At 36.5% G+C, this 20,131-nt stretch overlaps 1 protein-coding gene across 1 annotated transcript; it reads left to right on the top strand.

Moving 5' to 3' along the window:
- Positions 1 to 14,275: 14,275 nt before the first annotated feature.
- LOC110866461 lies at positions 14,276 to 15,173 on the top strand. The gene is made up of 3 exons (XM_022115608.1): positions 14,276 to 14,516; positions 14,631 to 14,714; positions 14,821 to 15,173. The coding sequence occupies exons 1-3, from the start codon at positions 14,276 to 14,278 to the stop codon at positions 15,171 to 15,173; spliced, it is 678 nt and encodes a 225-aa protein (XP_021971300.1).
- Positions 15,174 to 20,131: the final 4,958 nt, after the last annotated feature.

The raw sequence follows: 20,131 nt of genomic DNA, 5'->3' as shown, positions 1-20,131 counted from the left end.
GATGAACTTTCACCTACTTCAAAATTGGGTGTTGATGACGTTGCATGTGTTTGTCTTCTCAAAGGAAACACATTTTCAAAGTAAGACACAACGTTAGAATTCACCTCCATAATAGTGTTTACGTGTACATCAGGATTCTTGGACTCATGTACAAGAAAGCGATGTGCACTACTTTGATGTGCATACCCAATAAATATGCAATCAACAGTTTTGGGTCCTATCCTAAGAGCCTTAGGAGGTGGTACAGTCACCTTTGCTAGGCACCCCCACACTTTCAAGTATTTGTATGAAGGTTTCTTCCTTTTCCATAACTCATATGGAGTTTCGTCTCTCTTTTTGAGTGGTATCCTGTTCAAAAGATAGTTAGCCGAGAGAATGGCTTCCCCCCACAGTTCGTGGCTCACCCCAGAACTTATCAACATGGCGTTCATCATTTCTTTCAATGTGCGGTTCTTTCGTTCCGCCACGCCATTTGATTGTGGAGAGTAAGGAGGTGTACACTCATGTACAATGCCACTTTTTGCGCATAACTCGGCAAAAGGTGCAACATATTCGCCTCCTCGATCGCTTCGCAAAGCTTTTATCTTCTTTTGAAGTTGATTCTCAACTTCATTTTTATACAAGATAAATTTAGTTATTGCTTCATCTTTACTTTTTAGTAAATATACATAGCAATATTTAGTACTATCGTCAATAAACGTGATGAAGTACTTATTTCCACCTCTTGTGGGTACCACTTTTAAATCACAAATATCAGTGTGAATTAAATCAAGGGGTTCGGTTATTCGTTCAACCGATTTCGATGATGTTCTTGTAAGTTTGGATTCAACGCATGTTTCACATTTATAGTGTGAATCAATATGGAATGTTGGTATACAATTTAAATTGATTAAACGGCGTATTGAATTAAAATTTACGTGACCTAATCTACCATGCCATTTATTCGATTCAGAAAACTCAAGCATATAAGTAGAAGTAGTAGCAATTTTATTCATGTTCTTGACAGCCATTACATTCAATTTGAACATTCCATTTTGGGCATAACCCTTGCCTACATACGTTCCTCGTTTAGTTAGTACAAATTGATCGCTCTCAAAAACTAAACGAAATCCAAACTTGTTAAGCAACCATCCCGAGACTAGATTCTTGCGCAAGTCTGGGACATACAACACGTTGCTTAGAGTGAGCTCCTTCCCTGAAGTCCACTTCAAGATCACCGTTCCTTCACCCATGATGTCAGCGGTGGCTGCATTTCCCATATACAGCTTCTCTTCTCCAGAAAGCGCCTTGAAGGTGGTAAAGAGACTTTTGTCTGCACAAACGTGACGGGTCGCACCCGTATCAACCCACCAACCTTTTGGAGTATTGGTCACCGTATTGACCTCATCCATCATTGCGCTTTTGTCGGAAATCATTGCCACCAAAGGCATTCCGTCTTCATTCACCATGTGCGCACGCTCACGCTTTGGTTTCTTGCATTGGTTAGCCCGATGCCCCGGCTCGTCACAGTTGTAACAAGTCCCTTGGAACGTTTGAGGTTTCTTTTTCACAACCCCTTTCTTCGGTCCAAGGTTGCTAGCCTTTGCTTTCCCTTTCCCTTTGTCCTTTTTCCCCTTGCCCTTTGTGCCTTTAGAGGATTGCCCATGCTCAACCACGTTTGCACTAGCACTAGGCTGCACAAGGCTGTTTTTTAGGGCGATCCTATTCTCCTCTTCTATACGAAGACGAAGAACAAGGTCCTCCACCGACATTTCCTTCCGCTTGTGTTTAAGATAATTCTTAAAATCCAACCAAGCAGGAGGTAATTTCTCAATCATGGCTGCCACTTGAAATGTCTCGCTAAGTACCATTCCCTCGGCATGGATGTCATTTAGTATAATTTGCAACTCTTGGACTTGGTTCATAACCGGCTTGTTATCAACCATTTTGAAGTCCAAGAAACGGGCGACAACAAATTTCTTTGTTCCCGCATCCTCCGTTTTGTACTTTTTCTCCAAAGACTCCCACAATTCTTTGGAAGTCTTGATATTATAGTACACATTATACAAAGCATCCGAGAGACCGTTGAGTACATAGCCTCGACATATGAAATCCGAATGCTTCCACGCATCTACCGCGCTCAGAGCCTGAGCGTCGGTCTCCCCTTCCGCAGGTTGGGGAGCGGTTTCCGTCAAGAACCTCGCAAGGTTCATGGTGGTCAAGTAGAAGAACATCTTCTGTTGCCACCGCTTGAAGTGTAGACCCGAGAACTTCTCAGGTCTTTCAGCATGATTTGCCACAGTGGACGCTCCCACAGTGTTGGCAGGGGTTCCAACTACAACATTCGTATTGTTGTTGTTTGAGGTCGACATTCTGAAAAAATTAAAATTAAAATTTTTAGTCAAAAAATTCTGATTTACGCACAAACCAGAAGGAAACTACTAAATTTTAATTTTACCACAATTTACTGTTTTGGCTTCTAAGTCCAACTTTGAAGGCCAAAGACAGAAAATTTATAATATTTAGAACTTACTAATCGGCTTCTAAGTCCAACTTTGAAGACCAAATCAGAAAGTTTAGCAAATTTTTAGGACAAATTCTGATGTAACCAAAAATAGTTTTCAACCAAAGTCGCTCCTTTGAAGATGAAAACTAAAGAAAATCTGTTTTTAAAACACAAACTGAGTGAAATCAAAACTGGTTTGAATCACAAACAGAATGGTTTTGCTTACACGAACGGTTTTAAAAATTTGTTTTAAGATTGTAGGAACCGTTCGCATAAATTAAATAAAATAAACCAATTTTATTACTGATTACAATACAAAGAAAGCAGAAAATTAAACAATACTATTACAACTGAAAAAACCAAAATACAAGAAAGGTGTAGAAGCAGAGTTTGACTGAGGCACGTGTTCAACACGCTTCCCTTAAAACAAATTCCGAGTCTCCCAAGAGTACTCGTTTTGTTTCCCAGGGTACAACAGCCGGAGCAGCGTACTGCCGGAGAAAGCCTACAACCCGAAGGCTACCTTGAACAATGCTGGAGAAGATCTTAATTATTGTAGAGAGAAAGTTGTTTGCTGTTGTTGTTTTTGGTGTCCTTCTGAAGTGGGTATGGAGCTGTATTTATACAGCTCCTAGGTTGAAACAGTCAAAATGAATTAAATGAGAGGTTTAAATTGCATTAAACGTCTTCAATGCAATTTAATACGTCATTTAATTCTCAGTCAAAGCCTATTAACTCGTCAGTTACGAAGCTGGACTGAAACTGCCCTGTCATTCAATGCTGGAAGCTTCTGCGCGCGCGCGCGCCCATGCGCGGTGCGCCATGCGGCGTGCGGCCTCTTGGCTCACTGCCGTGCGGCGTGCGGCCTCTTGGCTCACTGTCGTGCGGCGTGCGGCCTCTTGGCTCACTGCCGTGTGGCGTGCGGCGGTGCGGCTCAAGTCTGTCCATGCGGCGTGCGGCGGTGCAGCTCAAGTCCGTCCATGCGGCGTGCGGCGGTGCAGCTCAAGTCCGTCCATGCGGCGTGCGCCACGTCACCTTGTGAGTCTATACGTGCGCGCCACACAGTCGCGCCGTATTGGCTCACTCTGGTGCGCCGCACACGGCACAGTAGGACCCATGCACCATGCTCCGAACCGCGCGCCTCGTGTACCCGCGCGCGCATGACTGCCACGTCATGCACCGCATCACCTACCACTTGGTCCTTGCAACCCTTGTGCTTCACCACGCGCGCGCGGTCAAAAATACAAAGGCGGCTCTCAAGCGGCTCGCGGCGATGCGAGCGTGCGAAGTGCGCCATCAAAGCGCCACATTGCGCCTCATCGCCCACGCCACGCGCGCGCGCGCGAGCGTGTGCGAGTGCGAGTGCGAGTTAGGGTGCTCCGCACCCTTCGCGAGGACACTAGTGTGTGCTTCCATGAAACAATAAGGATGGAGAGTTCCACCTTAAATACCCATTTAAGTTCCATCTCTCCTCCTATGTGGGACAAGGTGCTACTTTCCCTTTAGTTTCAACATTGAATGTTCCAAACACCCAACTTTGAGCATCGATATCTCATTCATCTTAGCTCGGTTTTGGACGCGGTTTAGTTCGTTGCGAAGCTCTTCCAACATAGAACACAAACCCACAAATAAATACATAAAACCCGCTCATTTTATTATATTTATTTCTAGTCCAAAATAGGAAAAAATCATTTTCCTATATTTGTGAAAAATGCTATTTTCACTTATTTTCCAACAATCTTTTGACCTCTACTAGGGAGGACAAATCTTTTGACCACTAGAGTAGAGGAAATTGCATTTTGATGTAGGTTTGATTGATTGTTTTCTCCATGTTGACGGTTAATCGAAGTCTCCAACATGCAAGTATAAGACTAGACTAGTTTTTTTGCCCTTCAACGAAAATTTGATTGGTATTCACATTTCTTCTCATCATCAACGTGCCACTGTTAAATTTAGTAGTTAACATGTGGTTTAGTTATATAGCAGTGGTGTTTAAGGTTTAACTCAGGTAGTTTCGGCTAAACTTCTGTTATAAATAGATGATTATGGTTTTGAAAAACGATAAAATGATAAACTAAAGTGACAAGGTCAGTTGGGTGTGTCAGATCGGCCAAAAGCAACTTGGTAATAACGTTTTGGTCATTAAATTGAAGTTGAAATAGTCGTTCTTCGAGTGCATGGCCGTGAATTGAAGCTGCAAAAAGGATCTTAATCTTAATTATTTGCAACCTTGAATATTACCACATACTCACATTAATCGACTAAACAAGCTTTAAACATACTCGAAATGAATTAATAAGGTCGGCATATGTTATTTGGAGAATGTTTAACATAAAAATATATCAGTTTAAGCGTTTAAAAAATCATCGCTTGTACCACTATATCCACCTTCAACCATAAGTGACATGTACTACCAACTTGATTCGATTTAAACTTTTCTATAGAATACTTCTTTTTTTAGAAAGATTACGTTTTTCCAAAACTCCAACCGTTAACCTTACATACTATTCTGAACTAACCAACTTGATTTGATTTAAAAGTTCTTTTTTTTTTTTGAAAGGTTATGTTTTTTCAAGACTCCAACCCTTAATCCTACAAGAGAGTTATACACTTTTCGCTCTAAAGGTTTCGCCAATTAAACTCAATCACCACAACTTTCTAAAGATTAGTGTTATCTTTGGAGTAAAATGTATGATTAATTTAAGAAATAACGTGTTACACGAGGAAGAGAAACGCGTGAGTGTGGGTCTAGCTAGAGAGAGTGTGGATGGCGAATAAGAAGCAAACGGATGGAAAATGAGATGAAAGGCGGACGTTATGGAGGACCCTATCCGACAGCCTCCCCTAAGGTTGTGAACAATTCGGCAGGGGCCACATCTAAAACTATTTAATGGTCTTTAAAGTCACATATTCCCATCTTTCTTTGCTACCACATCATTCTACTATTATTTTTTTAAAAGGTTTGAATTATTCGTGAATTTCGAAAGGTTAGTATACGTTATCTTAACCGGCAATGGCGGCTCTTATGGTGTGTGGGGAGAACTTCCGCACAAGACCCGCGATTTTGAGGGGTACGGAATTTTTTAAAAAATAAATCGATATATATATAGAAAAAGTATATCGTACATTACGGCTTAACGTACTTCACGCAATTGCTTTTAACTTGTTTCCCTCGACATTCTTGTGTAAAACTATATTTAAAATGAAGATTTTTTTTTCTTTGTTCGTTGATATCCTTTTGGCATATCACGACTTTATTTTTTGTTTTCTCTTTTGGTAACTATAGCGAGTATCGGTATCATAGCAAATCTAACTAATACCGACCGAATTCCCACTGTGTAGCGCAAGAGAATACCACTAGTTAACTATATTATTAATACTTTTGATTTATAATTGTGTTTAACAAGTGAATAACTATACAAAAATTAAGATCTAGAAAAGTAATAAAAAGTTTACTTTAAATTTCAAAATTCAAAGGATGCATTATATGCATGTAATTCCAAAACGCGTCAACCCAAGTGAAGCATGGTGGCGGACCCTCATTCTATGACCCATGATGTCGACTTCATGTACGTACGTCGGCTACGAGTATGTTGTTGATGATAACGACCCTTCACCAACTTTACTTCAATTGCATATAGATTTTTGACCACTAAATTCACAAGACGTGTATTTACCACCACTTGCCACACAATATTACACGACTCTCATTATCTATAGACCCTTAAAATCTTATTTTCACATTTCTATATCTATATGACTTGTATCAGGGGCGAAGCAAAGAAGGGGCGGGGAGGGGCGCCCGACCCCCTGAAATTTTCGCTCAATAGTTTTATATATGTAGTTTTCGTATAAATTTTTTGGGTATATACGTTTTCGACCCCCCGGTTCTATAGAAATTTTTGGGTATATACGTTTTCGACCCCCCCCCCCCGGTCATTCGAGTCAAACTTCGCCACTGACCCGTATCAAGTTATACGGATCGTATTGGAGAATGTTACACAAAAAAATGTCAGAGAACGTTTTTTTTTTTTTTTTTTTTTTTTTTTGTGTCCATGTAGACAAGTTGTATAACAATATACGACCCATATATAATGTTATACGACGCGTATAGAATGTTATACGGCATAATATTTTCCCCGTCTATACGAGCCGTGTAACATTATATGAGACGTATATCATTATATGACCAAATATTTGTCATGTTAGTTTATTCTATATGGACCGTATGAGGGTGTGAAAATAAGATTTTAGGGTTGTGGCTTTATTAAGACATGTGACAAATGTATTTTATAGGACAAACACAGTTGAAGTCTAATTTCGTTAATAAGCCATTTCGCTGTAAAACGAATCAACAGAAAATCGAGTGGGTTTTGAAAGTTTATTTTTTAATGTTCACACAAACATTTATTTTGTGAAACCAAACGTGGGATCGAAACTATATATAATTATTTTATTATCTTAGATAAAGAAATTCGTTATAAAACCATTGCTTGATTTTAACATTAACAAATGTTCTTTATCGATAACGGTATGTTATGTGTTAAATGGTTCACCTCTCATAGAGATTGAGGGTTCAAATTGTAGAGTGGAATTAGAAGTATGTTAGATTGTTGTGTGAGTTATCGTTCTTAAAATACAGTTAAATACTATATAACTATTAACAACAAAACATTCCTCATATATTAGTATTCACAATTGACTTGGACTATGTGTTAAATTGATAAATCGAAAACGAAAAACATATTCATTTGTGTGAAGAGTCATATAGATAATAGTATTCACACTTGACTTGGATTAACGTGTTAAATTAATAAATCAAAAATGGAAAACATATTCATTTGTGTGAAGACTAATATAGTTTTGAAATTATACGTGTGTGTGAGAGATAAACTATAATTTTATAATATACAATGTAAAAAAAAAAAATACGGTAACATTTTCGTAATTATTTACTCGTATGATAAATATTAAAATTATTCTACAAATGATTTTGTAGGGCAATTTTACAAAATGTTCTTGTAGAATAATTTTGAAACTTGGAGAGTAATTTTGATACACTTGTAAAGTAATTATGATACTCTATAAAATTATCCCACAAGATCAAAATTATCTTACAAGAATTACCATACAAGATCATTTGTAGAGTAATCATGATACTTTACATAATTACTCTACAAAATCAAAATTACCCTACAAGAACATTTTACAAAATTACCATACAAGATCAAAATTACACTACAAAAACATTTTACAAAATTATCCTGCAAGATAAAAATTACCCTACAAGATCATTTGTAGGGTACTTTTAATAATTACTCTACGAATAATAATTACGAAAATACCACAACGTTTTTTTTTACATTTTCACCCTATTCGTACGTTTTGTATAATATAGGTATTTGTATTTGATTTCTGTCATATAACTTATGTGTGTATATGTGTGTATAGATTACATATAATATAAAAACATGTAATCTATATGTGTAGATATATGCAATAAATTAAATATTTTTTTTTTTTAAATAATTGCTTTAGGTCTATGACATTTATGACCACCATGATTCTTCACATAAGCACCATGCCATCCATCTTTAATTCACCATTTAAAACCACTACCTTAAGGGTGTGGTCATGACCCAAACCACTATCCCCTTTATTTTTTTAATTTATTTTTGTCTTAAAATTTTCAAATGGGAGGGTCGAGGCAATCGTGGTTTAATCCCTAGGAACCAGGGGAGGAGCTTAGAGGAGGCCGGACCGGGCCTCGGCCCGTGCGGTTTTTTCGCCTAGTAGTGTTAAATTTCAGGTTTTCGAGAATTTTTTTAAATGTGTATTGTTCGGCCCAGGCTGATTTTATCTCCAAAAAACATCGGCCCATGCTGAGTTTAGGTCAAGATCCGCCACTGATAGGAACCACCATTAATCAAGGAGGGGGGTGGTATACCATTTAATTAATGGTTTTATGTGGAAATAATGTTCCAATCCATGACCCCCACACCCCATAGTTAAACGTCGTGTGTACATATAAGCAACTTAAACATGATGACTTTACATAACCAAACCTTAAACATGAACAAAACTCACCGCTTTAGTTCCCTAATTTCTAGTAGCTTGGGCTCAACAACATCATCAACTTTATATGAAGAACAAATAAGTAAACGCACATCCACATTAAGATAAATAATATGTTGACTTTCGTTTGAGACATAGGTCCATGGGGACGCCGTAACAACACGAAAACACTGTATTAAAAAAATGAATACTGATACTAATGCAGTTTTTGTTTCGTAAACCTGGATTCAAAAGCTTCTTTGAATTAAATACTGGTTATTTGTAATCAATCGCAACCAAATAGCATTACAAAAGAATCTGATTAATGTACCATTTGTACACTTTGATTTATAAACCATAAACAAATTATTACACTTTGATTTATACACCATAAAAAAATTATTCAATGTAACCAATAATACCCTCATTAGTCCAATTACCCAAAAGGTCAAAATAATGTTAAAAAAAAAAAAAAGACGAAATTAATAATGTACGAAAAAATTAAATATTTTTCTATACTAATAAACAAAAATCCTTTTTGGACATGTGTCATTATCTGGTAATTTCTCACCTTTATTTTTTTTATTTATCTCTTTTATTAAATGATGATAATAATAATAATAATAATAATAATAATAATAATAATAATAATAATAATAATAATAATAATAATAATAATAATAATAATAATAATAAACATCAACTTAACTAAATCTATTTATCTCTTTTGTTTTCATAATCTGAAATTGATTTCTTTTTTAACTCTAAAGTTTCAATCTTTGGCAATTTAAGTATAAAGTTTCAATCTTTGGTATTTTAACCCCTTTGATTAATTTGATTTTTCACTTCTAATTCAAAAGTTTTCATCTTTTGCAATTTAACCCCTTATATTTTTTTACTTTCTACCCAAAGCTTTTCGTCTTTCGCAATTTAATCTCTAACACTTTTTTTACTTTCAAGTTTAGTCTCTTATATACTTTTCATCTTTCATAAGTTCTCCGTTTAACGTGTCGTTCTAAATTTCCGAGTTAACACGTCGCAACGTGCGTGTGGGGTTCAATGTTTTTTCATCTATATTTTTCCTGTTTGACATGTCCGTCACAACGCGTCTATTTTTCCTGTTTGATAGGTCTGTCGCAACGTGCGATTAATTGTTTTTTTATCGGTTTTACACATAAGCTTGTGGTCATGTGAGAAACATGTCTTTCTTCTCACATGATATATAACTAATAAATCCCCCGCTGCATTGCGGCGGATGGTAATTCTAGTTAATAATGTACGAAAAAATTATGGGACGGTTTGAGGAAAAGGTCAGCCCAATTCAAATGTTACACAAATACAAATGTGAGGGTCAGCTCAACTCAAAAGCCCAACAGCCTAATTAGCTAGTAGCAACCCAAATTCCACTACCCAATTACTGCGAGACACATTTAATAACATTTGGGCTTTCCAAAATCTCCCATTTTCATGTCATATTAATTAAATTCTTGTAGGGTCCGGCCTCCGGTTACAGTCTACTCGGAATCTGTTAGAGTCGGTTATGGTATTTTTGGTTTAAAACCGGGTAGGGACTGGAACTGATTCCTACAAGAATTGGTTCCATTGAATCTCTGTCAAGAACCGGGTACAGTTAGGAACTGGTTCTGGGTATAAAAAAACCCGATTTGCCCATCTCTAGGGTCATGTTGGGTTAGTGGTGCACAAATCGGGTTTTTTGAAAAACTGGTTCCGGATATGGAATCGGGTTCGGGTACGGGTACGGGCGGGTTCTACAAAATCGGGTTTTGAGAATACCCGGGCCGGGTCTGGGTTTTATACCAAAAATGTATACCCTATATACCCGGGTTCAGGTAGGGTCGGGTTTTCTAAAACCCGGGTATTATAATACCCTATTTCCGGGTTCAGGTATGCATCGGGTTAGGAAAAACCCGCACCGGGTATTGAAAAAACCCGACCATGTATTCAAACCTGGCTGTGCAGCTGTGGTGCCAGCTGTTTCTGGTTTGTCTAATTAATACTAATAATAATTCATGACATGGGCCTCTTCTTAACTCATCACAAAACATCAATAGGCCTAGCCTCACTTTGCTATCGGCCCAAACTCAAAATTAATGCATCAGTACATAAGCTTTTGTAATTATTTGGTCAACTAAGATGTTATCTCATCACATATTGAAAGGCATGTGCAGGCCCCTTTTGTCGCTATTTGATTACAGATCTTGCAAGTTGCAAGGTTCTAATTTATATATCACATTTTGATTGAAATCATCTCTTACTGTGATGTTTTATATTCTTATTATCATGTTCAGTGGTGCACAACACGGTTTTTACAAAACCCAGTTCCGGGTTTGGGTTTTATATCAGATATGAATACTCGATCTCTACCCTATGGGTAGGTCGGGTTCGGGTATAAAAATCCCGGGTTTTATAATACCTGGTTTCGGGTTTTTTTGTGCACCACTTGGTTGGGTAATCGCTTGGGTCCATTTTTTCCAATCGCTTGGGTCCATTTTTTCCGGGAGCACAAAAAGGTTATATGTATAGATTTATATATAATATAATTGACTTAGTATTTACAACCTAAGGGGAAGGTTCATTTAAGAAGAAAAATTAATTGAGAAGAAAAAGAACAAATGGTACAATTGTAAAATATAAAATACTTTTTCACTTATCTCATTTATTATCATCCTTGACTAATTAATTAGTCATAAAAACTATCATCCTTCACATAAATGTTTTTTAACTACACCAATAAAAAGTTACACTACACCTTTCGAAAATTTACCCTACACATGTTGAAATTTATCCTACACAACCCGTAATTTATCATATGCACATTGTAATTTATCCTACACTCTAAATTATTTTATTTTATTTTTTTGAAAAAATATATAATTTGAAGATAAGTTACAAATTTTAATGTAGTTAGCTATTAAAGACGAATCTACTAATTAATTATCTTTGTAGGTTTACCATATTACCCTTATAGTAACATTAAATACTTATATTAAATGAAGTAAAATGAAACATTCTTATTGGTTGAAATGTCTTCTTTTTTATTCTTACAAAAAGTTTCTTCTCATTTGAACTCTCCACTACAACCTAATATGTTTTTGTGTTGAATCAAAGATGTCGAAACCCAAACCCTAAACCTAGATCCCGAACTCAAGTTACACAATTCCGTGCGACCCTTTTATTAATAAGAAGTTCATGAGAACTGATTACAAGGATACAAAAACCTAGACCCCAACATGAAGCTGATGAATTCATCATTAATTCGAAGATTTGGAGTGATTGGTTTGATTCGTTAGACTTATGAGTTGGGCAATCTATACCGTTTGAGGGAGTAGCATGGATCAAGTTTCATGGAGTTCCTTTGCATCTAGCCGAATAAAGTTTTTGACGAAGTAGCTGGGTTGTATAGGAAGGTGATCTAATGTTCCCAGATATCGGTAAATGATAACGATTTATCCACCGACACGGTGGGTGTATTGGTGGATTCGGGTGGAAGAATCGCAGATGTTGTCACGCTGGACTGGAAAGGAAGAAAATACATAGTTTAGGTTCTAGAGGAATTAGTCGATTGGATTCCGGATTGCTTGTTTGAAGAGGGTGTTCCGGAGTTGATCGCCGGAGAAGAGAACGAAAGTAACTCGTCGGAGTTTTTGAATCAGAAGTTGGATAACCATGGAAATGAAAAGTCACAACTGCATGGGGAAGACGTAAGGTTGGAATTAGATAGAGTTAATACAATTAATCTTTTTGGGTCCCAAGTTCCTAGTAGCAATTATTGCAGTTTTTCTAGTTCTGTCGGTACACGTGGCCAAAAGAAAAAAAACCGTTTAATTTACTTAAGGGTAAACATAAACCTAAGCCTATTGTGGTTAGCCCAAGAAGTGGTGGGCGGCCCAAAAAAAGGCAGAGAAGTGATCTGGAAGATATATTTGTGCTGAATGAGATTTCAGGCCGAGATTCTAATAATAACACAAGGGGTGGTATTATCAATGGAGGTCGAGAATCAATTAATTACAAAAGGGGAATGGATTGTAATTTGAAGGTTGAGACAACAATCAAATGGAAAATGGTGGCTTCGACCTTAACTTCAGGGCAAACCAAGGAAGAGATGGTGATGATAATCCTTCAGGTACCCAGAATGATGTTCTGGAGGCGGTGAACATGGTAAACGAGGTGCAAGGAATTACAATAAATGATAATATTTAAAAGAAGTTCAAGCTACAGTGGAGTTGGAGTTGGGGGAAAAGGTGGGGGCGACCTAGGGGGATTTCAGTCAGGTGGTTGAAAAGATCATCACAGATGAAGGTAATAATGTGGTTAAATTATGAATTTTCTTTCTATCAATGTGAGAGGCATAGGAGGTTCCATCAAGAACAGTTGGATAAGGGATAAGGGATCTGAAAGCGAAACATGGTATTGATTTTATTTTGATTCAAGAAACAAAACATGAGGAGCTGTCAGGTTTTAATTCCGCAAATCTGTGGGGTAATAACAATTTTGGTTTGGAATGGTTGGGTCTACTGGTTAATCTGGTGGTTTGATGGGTTTGTGGGTTATTCGTAGCTTCCGAGGTAGTTAAAAATAGAAATTATTTGCTTATTAATGGGCGTTTTAAAGGTAGTTGAGAAAAAATTAATGTAGTCAATGTATATGCACCCCAAAGTACAACCGCTAAGTTGAACCCGTGGAACGAGATTAGCTCTGTGATGGCTGGTTTTGAAGGTCTTTGGGTAGTGGCTGATGATTTTACCTTTGTTAGGGATCCATCGGAAGCATGAATTCGGGTTTTAAGAATCTTTGTGCAGCAAATTTCAATAACTTTATAAATCAACAAGGATTGGTGGAATATGATATTAAAGGCAGAAGATTCACTTATGTTAGAGATAACGGGAAGAAATTGAGTAAAATAGACCAATTCTTGGTTTGCTCCAATTTATTTTTTTAAATGGCCGGAGGCGATTTTGAGGGCATTGTATTCGGTTCATTCTGACCATTGTCCGTTGATCCTCACGGTGGCACAAAATTTTTTTGGTGCCAAACCAGGTTATGTGGAAGTGGTTGAAATGGCTCCCTCTAATTTCAGCACCAATGACCCTCCTGATATTGTCCTGTCGAAAACATTTGGTAGTATTAGGAAGGCGTTAAAAGATTGGAGGAACAATATGTTGGAAAAAGAAGGAGAGGAATATAATAACGCGGTGGATGAAATAGAATTCTTGGAGTTAATTATGGAGGGAAAAGAGCTTTCAGAGGAAGAAGAGTGGTCCTTAGTCGAAAACAAAAAATTGTTGTTGGAAATTGATAGAAGGAAGTGCTTAGATATGAAGCAAAGATCGAGGACAAGATGGGCGTTAGAAGAGGTCGAAAATACAAAATTCTTTCATGCCCATGTTAACATAAGGAAAGCGTCTAACCAAATCTCAGGTCTTAACATCGGAGGCAGGTGGGTTTCGAATCCCTTTAAGGTTAAAAAGGAAATTATGAATTTTTTCAAGTCTAGATTTATGGAAGACTTTAAATCGAGAGTTGCGCTGTTGTGTGAGCAGCTCAAGAGCCTCGACGACTCCGAGAGGTAGTTGCTGGAAGCTCTGTTCGACGGCCCGCTCATTATTAACGAAATTGCGTCATGGGGGAAAAATTTAAGAAAAAAGGTTTTTTTTCTTAAAGTTGGATTTTGAGAAGGCTTATGATAATCTGAATTGGAATTTTTGGATCTGGATAATGGTTCAAATGGGAATTCCGGATAGATGGTGCGGTTGGATTAGAGGGATCTTGGAATCGGCGAGATCCTCGGTTTTAGTTAACGGTTCGCCAACTTTCAAGTTCCAGTGCTCGAAAGGTATTCGTCAAGGTGACCCGATTTCCCCGTTCTTGTTTATTTTAGCCATGGAGGCGCTTTCTTGTATTGTGGAAAAAGCTAGAAACTTAGGTGCCTTTGCTGGAATCAAGATAAATTTTGCTGGTCTGGTAGTATCACATCTGCTTTATGCAGATTATGCGATTATCTTGGGGGAGTGGTCCCAAAACAACATTTTAAATGTGGTTCGTATTCTGTGCATTTTTCATGTTTGTTCAGGCCTCAAAATAAACCTTTCAAAATCCAACATATTTGCTATTGGAGTGGAGAATGGGGATCTCGATGTCACAACCTCTCACATTGGTTGTCAAAAGGGTTGTTTCCCTTTTACATACTTGGGTTTAATGGTGGGAGCAAACATGAATATAATTGCCAACTAAAAGCCGGTGTATGATATTTTCGACTCTAGAACTAGCAAGATGGAAAGGGTCTTTGTTATCTATTGGTGGGAGATTAACGCTTATAAATTCGGTTATGGAAAGATTGCCTGGTTACTCTTTTTCGTTGTATAAAGCTCCGGTCCAAGTCATCAATGATCTTGAGTCAAAGATAAGGAATTTTTTATGGGGTGATGACGAAGAGATTAAGAAACTTCACTGGGTTGCTTGGGATCGGGTGGCGTCTCCTAGGAAGTTAAGAGGGCTCGGGCTTAGTAAGTTAAAACTTATAAATGCGTCACTTCTTACTAAGTGGGGTTGGAGATTTCTGTCGGGTAAAGATAAACTTTGGGCAAAGGTGGTTGAAGCTATTCATGTGACATAGGTGGTTGGGATTTTATTCCGGCTAGAAAGTCGATGGGAGGTGTGTGGTGCAACATTGCAAATCTGTTATCGAGGTTGCAAGTCGACAGAATGTTGTTAACAAGGTTTTTTAAAAGTTCGGCCAGTAACGGTATGAATACAGGTTTTTGGTTGGATCCTTGGATTATTAATGAGCGCTTGAAAGACGAATTCCCAAATCTTTTTAAGTTAGAGGTGGATAGGGTGTGTGATCGGATTAAGACGCTGTATAATGGTCGAGTTTTCGAGTGGCAGCGGAAGAGATTTCTATCAGATGGTATAGAGGTCAATGAACTGCTAAATCTTTGCGGTTTACTCTAAAATTTCGAGCTAAAAGAGGGTAGAGACAGCTGGAGTTGGATCGCGGCAGCAGACAATAACTTCAATGTGGGCGTTGTGAAGGATCTTCTTAATAATAACATGGTTGTTTCGAGGAGTTATATGCTAGACTGGTGTAAGTCGCTTCCTTTAAAGTGCAATGTGTTTATTTGACGAGCGGATCTAAATAGGATAACGACACTAGAGGCTCTAAAAAGGGAACATTGGCGGGCCAGAGGCTTCTTGTTTGCTCTGTGAAGATGTCGATGGGATTGTGGAGCATCTGTTTTGCTCGGGTCCCGTTGCCTCTGTTTTATGGGTACACGTTAGCTCTTGGTGCAAGTTTTCGAATTTTATTGTTTCTTCATTTAGAGACCTTCTTCATATAGACGAGCATGTTGGGTTAAAGGGTCAGCAGAAAGAAGTCTTAAAAGGGATTGTTAAATAGGTTGTTGGAGTATTTGGAGAGCTAGGAACGAGGTCAGGTTCAACAACAAGCCGTTAATGATCAAGAATATTATTAGCGAGACCAAGTCTTTGGGATTTTTCTGGTATAAATGTAGATTTAAAAACAAGAATATTAGTTGGGAAGAATAGTTTAAGTTTGTAAATATATAGTGTGTTCTTGTTTGGCCGCCTCGGTTTTAGGGGTGCCTTTATTTCTAATGAAGTTACTTTAAAAAAAGAATGAATATTTTAATTTGAAATATTCAAATGAAATAGTTGAAAATGCAATTAGTTGACCTACTAAAATAGTTGATAAGTAAATAAATATCCGTTGACGAACTAATTATGTTCCATGTTTCTTTTCAAATTAACATCATAAATATTTACTCGTTGACGAACTTTCATGTTGCTTTTCAAATTAACATCATAAATATTTACTCGTTGACGAACTAATTATGATCCATGTGTCAAGTTTTTCGTAAGACTTCTCCTCTAGGGAGGTCCCAGGTTTGACTCTACTATGTATATATTGGGATTTCAGTATGGAGTTGGGCCTAGGCATCGTTTAAAAGCTTATCTCGCCTTGTGGGTCTTTAGGCCCCCTACAATTGCCGTTCGAAAAAAAATTATGATCCATGTTTCTTTTCAAATTAACATAATAACAATATAGTTTTTAATGTGTAACAATGGGATTTCAGTATGGAGTTGGGCCTGAGCAGGGCTTAAGAACTTGTCTGGGTCCTTTTAACCCTACAATTGCCTTTTGAAAAAAAATTATGATCCATGTTTCTTTCAAATTAACATAATAAAAGTATAGTTTTTAATGTGTAACAAGATAATACTTGTATTATTTTAGCGAATAAGTCAACTAATCAATTATAAACTTCTAATCGAAGTGGTTTTATTTTATTCCATTGAAGGCCAACTAAGATTGACTACGTTTAAAAAAATATTATAACTTTTAAGTTTTGTACCAATGGTTAGATGTTAGATCAGCCATTCGTTACAAATTATTTAATAGTGTATTACCTTTTTACATATATTATAAAATTGGGCTGACTCAGTTATTTTGGAGTTCAAGACAAAATAAAAAAAACAGTTATGTGAATGTCATTATTTTGAAACCTTATTTGTTGTGGATAACTATCAAGTTTATTTCCTGAAATTAATTGTTTTTTTTTTTTGTAATTCAACCCCATCTTATACTTTCTATATCAACAATATATGATGATTAAACATCCTTACAACTCTGTACTTCTGGAATATATATATAGGAAAATTACAAAGAAAACTCATCTGAGTTAAAAAAACCTTATGGAACAAACTTTTTTTTTCTAAAAAAACTAGAGAATGTAAGTTACATGTTATCGAACGTTTTGTAACAAAAAACCGAAAAGCGTTGAGTGGTTATATATATATGCGAGAACACTAATGATCCTTATCGGTTCGGATTTAGAGAAAACGATCAAAAGTGTGAGAACGGTGAGAACGATTAACAATCGTCCGATCAAAACAATCTATGAACTAGATTGGCGCGGTGGCGTTTTCGTAAATAACATCAATTTTATTACGTGGACGCGCTTCATTAAGGGTAAAATGGTCTTTTGACTACTCCACATAAAACGCCAAATCATAAAATAAAACGCCAAAAAACAAAAATCACATACTATTCTAAGTAAAACGCCATTAAATATAAAACGTCAAACTTAATTATAGTAAAATCCCGCCTTAAAAAACCGCCAAAAAAATCCTATATATATAACATCTCAGACCTTCAGTTAAATACACACACAAAAACTCAAACGCCATATTTCATATAACCCGTTCGCCTTAGAAACGGCAAAAAACCCAAACATCAAATATCTTCAACCCAAAAACATTTTTTTTAAATTCAGTTTGGCTGTCAGTAAGATTTCGCTCAATGAAATAGACAAAATCCTAAAGTGAGGATATAGTCCATTTCATTTAGTAAAATCTCATTGACTTATCCTAAACTTCCATCAAATTTATAACGCCAAAACATACAAAAGCATTATTGAGGTTTGTTGTCAATAAAGTTTAGCTGTATGGGGTGGACAACATTGTCAGTTATCTTTCTTAACCGAGGATTAACAATGTTATCCATCTCATACAACAAAACATTATTGATTTTAGCATGATCAAAATTTGAGTTTTAAGGTGATCTTATTTCTTGGCGTTCTTTTTATCGGTAAAACGCCAAAAAAGTTAAAAAAATCAAACATCGATGATTGTAAAAATTAAAGATTGTTGGCTGAAGAATATAAACTCAATAACATTTTGTTGCATGAGATGTGTAGGATCGTGAAACGACCTAACGAGTCGATCAGAAGAGGTCTTAGACTGAATCAGAGGCGGAATTCATTGATACATTCTTTGTTTAGCTTGTATAACACTAGAAATACTTTTAACTGTCTCTTGTATTGATCAAAACAAGTTTACAGACTCGGAGACACTTCGACGGAGCTTCGCCGTCGGAAACCACAGAAATTACAACTGATTTCGCTCGAAGGGATATTTATAGAGATGTGATTCCGCTTGAAACAGCTTCAAGCGGAGTTACAACTTCAAGCGGAATTACTTCAATCTTAATAATCAACATGATTTCGCTTGAAATAATTCTCCTGATTTCGCTTGAAATGACTCCATGTCATTTCAAGCGGAATTACCTATAAAACCACATATTTCCTCGTTTTATGTGCACTGATTTATCAGTTCTAATCTTAAGACTCGAACGAAGATGAAGTCGACAGACAACTGCACCAACAAGATGGACAAATATTCAAGAAAAAGATGCTGATGTCAGACAGTGTGCTTCCAAACAGCAACACAAAAAACTACTTGAAAAAAAAAACAAAAAAAAAAAAAACAAAATGAATCATACGAAAGTCGAACCAGCCAGTTAACATGATTGAAAAAAAGAGAAAAAAGAGACTGCAGACAGAGAAGATTTGGAAGATCAATTGTTTATGTATTCTTTTTTTTTTCTCAATTTCCTTTTCAGTTAATTGTTATATAATAAAAACGCCATATATAATAAAAACGCCAAAACAGTCAAAATGCTTTTTTAAAACGAAATCATCCAGTTAAACGCCACCAAAAAAATGCCAAACTATAATAAAATTACTTTGAAAAATTATTATAAAAAACCCAACTAAAAAAATAAAAATAAGAAAAACAAAATAAAAAAGCAAACTTGAAAATCAAACTAGAAATAGTAAATACAAAATCATTAAACACTGAAGAATCTAAAACGCCAAACTTGAAAGATGGGACGTGTTACAGACTTCAGAGATAAAAAGCTTATCAAAAACACTAATTACAAAACAGTAACTAAAAAGACAAAAATACTTTATTATAATAATGCACCGCCTAATTTAGGCGCCAAAAAGACATCCTATAAAATGATACATCTCAACAACTTCCATTTGATCAAACAAAAAAACAAACGCCAAATACTACTAAATACCACCCACTGTAAAACGCCAACAAATAAACTGAATGAATTGTTATCAGAGGGAAGTACCTCAGAAAAGATTTTGCTGCATGAGATGGACAAAATTTCAGGAAAAAGATACTGATGCCAGTCATATGGCATTTTGTATTTTTTGTTCTTAAAGAGGGTTTGGATGAGGAGAAGAGGTCAATGACAATGAAGAGTGGGTTCACTATAAAGATGAAGATCCAGATAAAGAAATAGCGAAAAACCCACTCACACGCCATAGATCTATGTCCCGAAACATCCACACAAAACACAGTTCAATAGACGAGCAGACAAAAAAAATCAAACCCACGGGTTTGTTAAGTTTTACATAAAACACCATATATTTGATGACAGTTCTTGTACTATTAAAGAAGAGAGAGACTGATGACACTGAAGATTGGGAAAAGAAATACGATTAGGATTTGTAATTTATTTCCTTCCCTTGTATTTTTTTTTCCTGTGGTTGAAATATAATTTAACAATAGTAAAACGCCAAGATACCACAAACGCCAAAATGTTTATAAAAATAACAGATCAATAGGCCAACTTGTTTAAACGCCTTGGAAAACGCCATTCAAATAGATTTTCTGCCCCCTGGGTTCCATTGGCATACGCTGTGAATAACGCCAAACGCCAAAATATTGATACAATGGAACCATTAAAACGCCATTAAT

The sequence above is a fragment of the Helianthus annuus genome, chromosome 4 (assembly GCF_002127325.2).
Source record: "Helianthus annuus cultivar XRQ/B chromosome 4, HanXRQr2.0-SUNRISE, whole genome shotgun sequence".
Lineage (NCBI taxonomy): Eukaryota > Viridiplantae > Streptophyta > Magnoliopsida > Asterales > Asteraceae > Helianthus > Helianthus annuus.
Note: the sequence above shows the minus strand (reverse complement) of the source record. Positions and strands in the feature narration are given on the sequence as shown.

Bases quoted from the DNA above. Each gene is read 5' to 3' on its own strand.
- LOC110866461 (XM_022115608.1), top strand. From the start codon at position 14,276: ATGGTTCAAATGGGAATTCCGGATAGATGGTGCGGTTGGATTAGAGGG. The intron at 14,517-14,630 runs GTCTGGTAGTAT...ATGTTTGTTCAG, and splicing joins AATCAAGATAAATTTTGCTG to GCCTCAAAATAAACCTTTCA. The intron at 14,715-14,820 runs GTTGTCAAAAGG...TTTCGACTCTAG, and splicing joins TGTCACAACCTCTCACATTG to AACTAGCAAGATGGAAAGGG.